The sequence below is a fragment of the Entamoeba dispar genome, genomic scaffold, assembly GCF_000209125.1.
Source record: "Entamoeba dispar SAW760 scf_1105229464033 genomic scaffold, whole genome shotgun sequence".
NCBI lineage: Eukaryota > Evosea > Mastigamoebida > Endamoebidae > Entamoeba > Entamoeba dispar.
In genome coordinates this window covers 44,870-53,069 of record NW_001855990.1, presented here as the reverse complement: position 1 = coordinate 53,069, position 8,200 = coordinate 44,870, and the positions used below count along the sequence as shown (strand labels likewise).

At 26.1% G+C, this 8,200-nt stretch overlaps 6 protein-coding genes across 6 annotated transcripts in view, besides 10 other annotated features; all 6 read right to left on the bottom strand.

The window, feature by feature from the left end:
* Positions 1-91: 91 nt before the first annotated feature.
* Positions 92-246: a microsatellite.
* Positions 247-257: 11 nt separating this feature from the next.
* Positions 258-323: a sequence feature (AT_rich).
* A 218-nt stretch (positions 324-541) lies between these two features.
* Positions 542-580: a sequence feature (AT_rich).
* A 51-nt stretch (positions 581-631) lies between these two features.
* Positions 632-659: a sequence feature (AT_rich).
* A 378-nt stretch (positions 660-1,037) lies between these two features.
* On the bottom strand, positions 1,038-2,117 carry EDI_161990 (uncharacterized protein; the record flags this gene model as incomplete). Its single annotated transcript, XM_001741771.1, has 2 exons — positions 1,038-1,333; positions 1,385-2,117. 2 exons carry the CDS (start codon positions 2,115-2,117, stop codon positions 1,038-1,040), a joined length of 1,029 nt encoding a protein of 342 aa, XP_001741823.1.
* Positions 1,335-1,379: a sequence feature (AT_rich).
* Positions 1,968-2,036: a microsatellite.
* Positions 2,118-2,823: 706 nt separating the features above from the next.
* On the bottom strand, positions 2,824-3,297 carry EDI_161980 (peptidyl-tRNA hydrolase 2, mitochondrial precursor, putative; the record flags this gene model as incomplete). Its single annotated transcript, XM_001741770.1, has 1 exon — positions 2,824-3,297. The coding sequence occupies one exon, from the start codon at positions 3,295-3,297 to the stop codon at positions 2,824-2,826; it is 474 nt and encodes a 157-aa protein (XP_001741822.1).
* An 86-nt stretch (positions 3,298-3,383) lies between these two features.
* EDI_161970 (Ephrin type-A receptor 4A, putative) lies at positions 3,384-4,580 on the bottom strand (the record flags this gene model as incomplete). Its single annotated transcript, XM_001741769.1, has 1 exon — positions 3,384-4,580. The coding sequence occupies one exon, from the start codon at positions 4,578-4,580 to the stop codon at positions 3,384-3,386; it is 1,197 nt and encodes a 398-aa protein (XP_001741821.1).
* Positions 4,174-4,249: a microsatellite.
* Positions 4,581-5,071: 491 nt separating the features above from the next.
* EDI_161960 (uncharacterized protein) lies at positions 5,072-5,809 on the bottom strand (the record flags this gene model as incomplete). Its single annotated transcript, XM_001741768.1, has 1 exon — positions 5,072-5,809. One exon carries the CDS (start codon positions 5,807-5,809, stop codon positions 5,072-5,074), a length of 738 nt encoding a protein of 245 aa, XP_001741820.1.
* Positions 5,810-5,935: 126 nt separating this feature from the next.
* Positions 5,936-5,995: a sequence feature (AT_rich).
* EDI_161950 (uncharacterized protein) lies at positions 5,983-8,097 on the bottom strand (the record flags this gene model as incomplete). The annotated part of the gene is made up of 1 exon (XM_001741767.1): positions 5,983-8,097. The coding sequence occupies one exon, from the start codon at positions 8,095-8,097 to the stop codon at positions 5,983-5,985; it is 2,115 nt and encodes a 704-aa protein (XP_001741819.1).
* Positions 6,756-6,776: a sequence feature (AT_rich).
* Positions 7,725-7,831: a microsatellite.
* A 61-nt stretch (positions 8,098-8,158) lies between the features above and the next one.
* The window catches only part of EDI_161940 (uncharacterized protein), a gene marked incomplete at both ends in the record, with an annotated part of 426 nt that continues 384 nt past the window's right edge, over positions 8,159-8,200 (bottom strand). The window contains one exon of the mRNA XM_001733514.1: positions 8,159-8,200. This exon is cut by the window's right edge and continues 384 nt beyond it. Coding sequence (XP_001733566.1) covers positions 8,159-8,200 — 42 coding nt within the window.

Sequence of the window (8,200 nt, the reverse complement as noted above, 5' to 3'; positions counted from 1 at the left end):
AATCAAATATAAATTCTAAACATATTTTATTAAATCCAAATTTCTTTTCTTATCTATACACAAAATCTTTAGTTTTATGTTATGGCTCAATTCTTAATTTACTTTTTTTTTTTTTATTCTTTTGTATTAAATCAAGTGTTATTATCTTTATCCTTTTTTCTCTTTTATTTCATAGTTTATTTATTTATTATTTTTTTTAATAACGATTTAAGTAATTTTCTTTTTCTTCTGTTTTATTCTTTTATACATATCATGACTATTTTAAATTTATTAAATAATGAAAGTAAATCTTGCTTATTCATTTAAATAAAAATAAATTAAAACAAAACCCTTATAGAAGATACATTTATAACATTACCAATTTTTGTATTATGGTTATTAGTCATATTGTTAATACTAATCATAAATACTTCACTTAAACTTTTTCATTTAATTTTGTGATGTGAATGTATTTGTTTTTTCTTTAACAACTCAGTTCTAATATTACTTATTCATTTGTATTGCCTGTATTATATTATCTCTATTATCTAATTCAGCACTCAATAAAAAAAATATTAATGAACTAATATTAATTATTTAACTTCCCAAAATTATTACCAAAATTTAATAACTTTTTTTACATTTCATGCTGATTATTATTACTAATTTATTTTTTTTTAGTGAATAAGATTGAATCATCTAATAAATAAACTTATTTATTTTCTTAACTCATCTATTTTAAATATAAAAAAAGATCTTTAACTTGATAAAAATGAAACTGACAATCAACTATTAAAAAGAAATTTAATAAAACAAAGTGGTATAAATTCATTGTGTTAATAATCTTACTTTTAAATTTAAATTATCTCAACTAATTAAAAGGCAGAAAAACTAAGAAGTTATAATTTATTCAAAACCGAATATTTTATAAAAGAGTGAAATAAAAGTATAGTTCTTTTTCCAATTAACTCAAAATATGAAAGATAAAACCAAATATTTTGTTAATTGAATGAATGTATCACTTATTGTAACGAAATTAAAATAGAACAAAAGTATTATTATTGGTCATCTTCTTCACCTACATTTTTTATTTGACAATCAGTAAATTGAATTGATTTGAGAGTATTTAATACACTTGTCCGAATAGCTTCAGTAGTTTCTGGTTTAAATTCAATGCACGAAATTCCCATTGTTACTTCTTCTAATTGAGTTAAATTAGAATTAAAAACAAGTCTTAGTTCCCATAAGAATCTAAAATATTCTTCTGGTTTTTTACTTGTTGTTTCTTGTTTTCTATAATGAATTAAATATGTCTTTTGTTGAAGAATACAAGCTACTTCCCAAAACATTGGTTCTATTTATTATAAATATTATTTCATTTATTTCTTAAAAAAATATAACAAACGAGAATCTTTGAAGAACAAATTACCACAAACAATCTTCAAATGCATTGTAGAATTTGCAATAATTTTTTGATTAATTGCTTTTAAAAATGTAATAACTGGTGATGGTATTTCTTTATTTTCTGTTTCTTCTACAAAAACCTTTTTTAAAATCTTTATTAAAAAGGTTTTTTGTACGCTCATATCTTGGTCATTAACAATTGTTTCATTCCACTCTTTTTCTACTTTTTCTGCTTGTTCTTCCCCTTCAAGAAGTTGAGTAACACATCTGATAACTTGAAGACAATCACCAGCATTACTTGTTTTATTTACAATTCCATCTTTAGGAAAAAGAGTATCATAATTCCCTTCAGATATTTCACGTACAATAGATAAATGTTTTAATAACCGAGGTAAATCTCCAGCAATTGGGAATGTTTCAAAGCTACAATCAGTAATAACTTTTCTTGTACTTTCTTGCCAATCAGGAAGGCTGTTCATAAATGATGACATATTAACACTACCTCCTTGGGCATATGACTTTCTGTTTGGCTCCTTACATTCTTTCTTTTCAACAACTGCAACAGAATGCCTCTTCTTATCATTTTCTTTTTCCTCTTTCCTCTTCTTCTCTTTTTTTTCTTTTTTGTCTTCTTTTTCATATCCTTCCTCTTCAAATTTTGCTGATTTTGATTTTTTCTTTAAAAAGGAGAATATCCCATGTTTTTTTTGTTTCTTCTCCTCTTTGTTTTCCATAGTTTGTTTAATTTAAGTTCTAATTTTCATATGAGAGAATCAAGTTTTCCTAAAACTTAGGAACGATAATTTGTAGAGGCTATTACAAAAAAAAGGAAAAAAATATATATTTAATTCAGTACTTAAACCAATGAAAAATATTACTTTTCACTATTATTCACCTTTTCATTTTCTAAAAAGATTTAACTTTATCTTACCTTTTTATTATTTTAATCTCGATCTTAAGATTACCAATTCCCTGATGAATACCGCACCAAATGGAAAATATATCATTGATGAAGAAGTATTCATAGAGACAGTAAAGAATATCATTAAAAGAGATTATTTTCAATCACCCGTTGATGAAACACCAAATTTCTCTCTGAATGAATATCTAGCAAAATATACAACTGAAGACGATGAGTCATTCAGAAAAATTTCTTTCAAAGAATTAGGTTTGTTTGCTCAACAAAACCAAATGGAATTTGACCAAATATCTGGACAAATTATTTCTCCAAATCAACTTTTCTTTCCTGCTTCGTCTTTAAGGAAAGCTCAAATAAAAAACCAAGACCAATTAAAATATAAGAAAACAGAACTATTAGTTGATTCATTAAAAATTAATGAAACTAATAAAAAATTACATAAAATAGAGAACATCCATCACTTCCCTAAACTCAATCAAGAAAAAAAGCCAAAGAAAACAATTTCTAAAAAGTCATCATTTTTATAATAGTTTAAGCTTTCCAGTGATTTGATCAAGAACAGAAACAGGTGCAGGGCCAATTCCAAGAACAGTAATAGACCCAGGTTCAACTTGTGTTCTTCCAGCATCGCAAATTTTTTTCGTAATTAAATTAGATTTTTCTGCTTTCTTTTCTAATTGCTCTAATTGTTCCAAATTATCTACAACTAATGCAATTTTAGCTTGACCATAATATCTCCATGTATTTAATGAAATTGGATCATATTTTTGTGCTTTAAGAACACAACCAACAGCAGCATGACCACATTGTGCTGCTATTTTACCTTTTTGCATTTTTAAATCTTTTCTAACTAATAACACCATTTTATATTCTTCATTAGTATTTGCTATTTTATCAGTGGCTTGACTTACAGATTTGGTACACTTTTTATTTCTTTTTATCAATAACCAAATAATGATAATTGTTTGTAATACAATTAATATTTCAAAAGACATTATATATTCTTTATTTCAAAGTTAATACTCTTTCCAATAAAACCCTAAACCCAATTCAGAGAAATATCATAAATAAAGTATTCTAATTAAGCAGTATAGTTTCTAGAGAAATCATTTAGTGCATTTAATATCCATTTATAATTTGGTCGTAGTTCTGGATTTTGATTCCAACATTTTGTTATTATTCCTATTATTGCAATAGGTATTTTATCTGTTGGAGGTAACCGATGCCCAGAAAGTACAAATTCTTTAATTTCTTGTAATGACATTTCTCCATATGGTTTCTTTTTATTAAAAATATGATACATTGTCATACCAAGACTATACACATCGACTTTTGCATCATATTCTTGTTCTTCAATAACTTCAGGTGCCATATATTCAATGGTTCCAACACAATCATTTGTTCGTTTTCCATTTTCTAAAACAATACCACAGGAAAAGTCATGTAATTTAATTAAAGAAAGTCCAATAGTAGGTGAAGCTCTTTTAACTAATCTTAGTTTACTTGGTTTAATATTTCTGTGAATAATATTTTGAGAAGATAAATATTGTAAAGCAGTTACTAAATTAATACAACACCTCGTTAAAAATGGAATAGATAACTCACAATCTAAAAATTGTTCTATATTATATTGTGTATCTGCTTCTAATAACATAAAGTTTGAATGAAAATTTAATCCAATTAATTGAACTATTGCAAAATGATGAATATCCATATATATTGATGTTAAAGCATTAAAATCTTCTTTTGCATCATTAAAATTAAATATAAATGATGGCTCATTATTATAACGTGCATTTTTCCCTGTAACTGTTCCAATTTTAATAATATCTTCTTTATTTTTTGAGTGTTCTAAAATAGTAATAAAGTCTTTTTCATTGATTGTATTTGTTTTTCTTTTTATTATTATTTTTGAATCTTCATGTTGACCTAATTTATTTTTAATTTGAGAATTACTTGGTATATATTGATTTGCTAATTCAATTTGTTGTGAATGTATCAAAGTATTAAAAGGTTCTAATTTAAGAATAACTTGTTTTGAAGATACTTTAGGAATAACTCCTAACATTTGAAATCTTAGAGTTAATGAACTTGCTTCATTTCCAATAAACGCTTTTTTTTTTACTTCAAATGTAACACTTCCAGTTAAACCAACTGTAGCAACTGTATTAAAACAAATAGCAATTGTGACAGATTTTGTGCTTTTTCGTTTAATTTTAATTTTTTCTTCATCAACTTCCATTGTATATTTAGGACTTGTACTAACGACTATTGTCATTCTATATAATTCATCAGTTTTATTTATAAATGTAATTGTTTGTTTTAAAGGAACCGATTGTACTGCGTACTGATGTCCAAAAGTTAATTTTTGTATTGGCTAGAAGAATATAAGTATTTAGTAAAATTTTGGGATGTAATTTAAAACTGTTTAAAAAGGCTGAAAGATTTTTTTTTTGATAGAGCATAAAGTATCATCCTAAAAAAACAACTAATAACATTGTTACAAACAGGAATTAATTCAAAAGGAAATTTTACTTGAGCTCTTGGTCCCATAGAAGATGTTCGGGATTCTTTTGACAACGACATGTTAAGAAAATTATATTGGAGATTTTTTAGTTTATTTTTGGTATTTTCAATTAGTTTCTAAACTCTTCGTTTTCTTTTTTTAGAATAGAGCGAAAATTTTACGTTTTATATAACAATAAATTATTTAGAATAACACAATTTATTTCTGTTATATTTATCGTTGTTCAAAAGATAAGGAAATTGTTAACGATGTAGTGAACCAGTTTTAAAAGCGTTAGTATATAACTTTGAGAAATACTCCATTCCAAAAGAATTTTCAGATAAATAAGAAGAATTACAAGGAGTATCAAGAACTAATAATTTAGGTTCAATACCTTTTTGATGAGCTACAAATGTTAACATAGCATTTATCATCTGTTGATTAAAAAAATTAAAGTCTGGATTTTTAGCAATGACTTCTCTAGTAATATCATCGATATCAAGCCATGCAATTTTGTGAATTTCCATTCTAGTTTTTGGTTGAAATGGTGTTGTTAATGGAATGTGGTGACAAAAGAAATAAGTAACTTTTTTCTTTCCCATAATAATCTCAATTGGATTTTCTTTGACTAAAAAGGGAAGTACATTAAATCCAATTTCTTCTTCTACTTCTCTTACAGCACAAACTACTGGGTCTTCTTTAATTTTCATTTTTCCTTTTGGAAATCCCCAACGAGTTGTTCTAAATGCTTGAACTGCAAGAACATGTTGAAGGTCTTCATCCATTAATATTGCTCCATAACATGGAATAGTTGATTTAAAGTTATTAAAGTCATTTAAAAGTATGTCTGGTGATGTTGTATTTAATTCATTTTGTAATGAACTTTGTGTTGGTACACAAAAAGCTATCTGTTTTACAAAATCAATAAATTCAAGACGAGGTAACTCAGGATATAATAATCGGTAAACATCAATATAATACCACCACGCCTCTTCTATCATTAATAACTTATCATTAAAACTAGGGAGTTTATCAGGAACAAATTCTAATATAAGTAATTGGAGGACTTTAGAAAGAGTTGGAGGAGAAACTGCATTAGATGAAAATTCAAATATTCGCTTCATCTGTAATAAAAAAGAATAAATGATTAAAAGAAGTTTTTTTTTATAAAAAATTACAATAAATTAGAGAATGCATCACACCAATTATATTGTTGTTTTTGGGATGAGGCTATAAAATTGTATTGTTTCTCATTAAATTCTACAACAAATCCATTAATAATAGAATCCACATTTTGTATAAGAGAAATTATAATATGGTCTGTAATAAAACATCGATCTACTTCTTCTAATATGAAATCTTTTAAAAGTTCAACATTTAATCCACTAATTTCTTGGTAGAACTTAGCAGTTAATGCCTTCTTATCTAATACTTTTCCTTGAAATGTTTTAATTTTAGTAATAATAAACATTGTATTAAATAAGAAACATACTCTAATAATGTCATCATGTACTTTAAATTTCTCTACATCAACTGGTTTTAAGAATCCAAAATATAATAATTCACAATGACCATCAGGTATTTCTATTGATTTAACAAATAACGTTTGCACAAATCTAACTGCCTCACGACGTTCTGCATAATTCTTTTGACAGTCTATTTCATCCTCAATTCCTTCTATTATCCTAAGTGCATTTTGTATTGATACTTTATCAAAATGATTATTTGATATATTCATTGCAAGTTCTCTAACTAATTGTGGATAAACTGAAAAATGAGAAACTGGAGCAAGGAGATAAGCAGAAATAGGTAAGAATGAACTTACTACAAATGATGGGTTATTTAATCGTTGAGAGTTGATATAATTTGTTATAGAAAGAACAAGAGAATCAGTTAATTCTTTTGATTGACTAAATACTGGAAAATGATCAACAAAATATGGGCATCTTATAATATAATTTAAATAAACTCTTAATGTCTGTGCATAATTTTCTAAAATACTTCCAAGTGCAATGCATGATTTTCCTTCAGCGTCCTTAATAGGATCTGAATAAGCCCTATCTAATTCTTCAACAATTTTCTTTGTTAATATTAATATTGGTTCAAAAAGTTCTTTAAATTCTTTTGCAAAGTCTTTCATTGTTGACCAATTAATATTCTTTATATAAACTTCATTAAATTCATTAATAATTCTATAATATTCTCCTTCTTTAGCATAAAAGTCATAACACACTTTCCTATACATTTCATAATTATCTTTGACAATGAGTGATGTTTTTCTTTTTTCTTCAATTTTATTCGGTATGAATTGAATGTATTGTAACTCTCTTTTATCTTTTTTCTTCTCACTTTTTCTAATTGATCCTCGTGGAGTAATTATTGCAGATAGTGTTAATGGATTTTGGACGTATCGACTAAATGTGTCAACAATTTTTTGAGTTAATATAAATCTTAATTTTTGTTTTTTCCTATTAACAATTTCTTTTATTGTCTCAACAAATTGAGTAATATCATCTTCACTAGGTTCATTTGCGTCCATCATCTTAACAATACGTTCTACTCTTTTATTTTGTTCTTCTAATGTCCAAACTCTTAATTGTTGATCTTGTATTGTTTGTTCTAATTGTAATTTTTCTTTCTTTAATTCTTCAAATTCTTTAGAACTAGATGTATCTTTTGGTGGTTCACTAGCTCTATTTTTAAAAGAGTCCGCTTTAATTATTTCAATTTTTTCTATTTCTTTTTGTTTAATTTCATCCTCTTTTTGAACAAGTTCCTCTTTCTGTTCTAACTCTATTTCTCTTCTCCTAACCTCACCTTCACGTTCTCTAATTTCATCCTCTCTTCTTTGGATATCATCTTCCCAAGATTGAAGTTCTTCCTCTCTATTTTCTATTTCAATTTGAACTACAAGAACTTCTTTTTCCTTCTGATTAACTTCTTCTTCTTTTTTCTTAACTATCTCTTCTCTTTGTTTTAATTCTTCTTCTTTTTCTTTTAACTCATGATCTTTTTTACTTCTTGGTGTAAGACTATTATTACTCTGATTAATTCCAACTAATGGTTTTTTTATTTTCAAAGTTAATTCTTCATGAGAAAGTGTCATTTGTTGAGATGAAAGAATACTTCTTGATCGTTTGGTTGAAGGAGAAATGAATAATTCATTATGTTTAGAACTTGAAGTGTATCTCCTAAGTGGCATCTTCATTAGTCTGTATGGAGTACTTTGTGGTGATATATCATGATGTATCTCATCCAAAAAATTAACGTCACTTACAGACTGAGACATTACATGTGAAGTTTTACGTTGAACACAAGGAGTATTACCAAGATGTGAAATATTTCTTCTTCTATATTAAAGTATGTTCATTATTTTCATATGATGAGGCTAA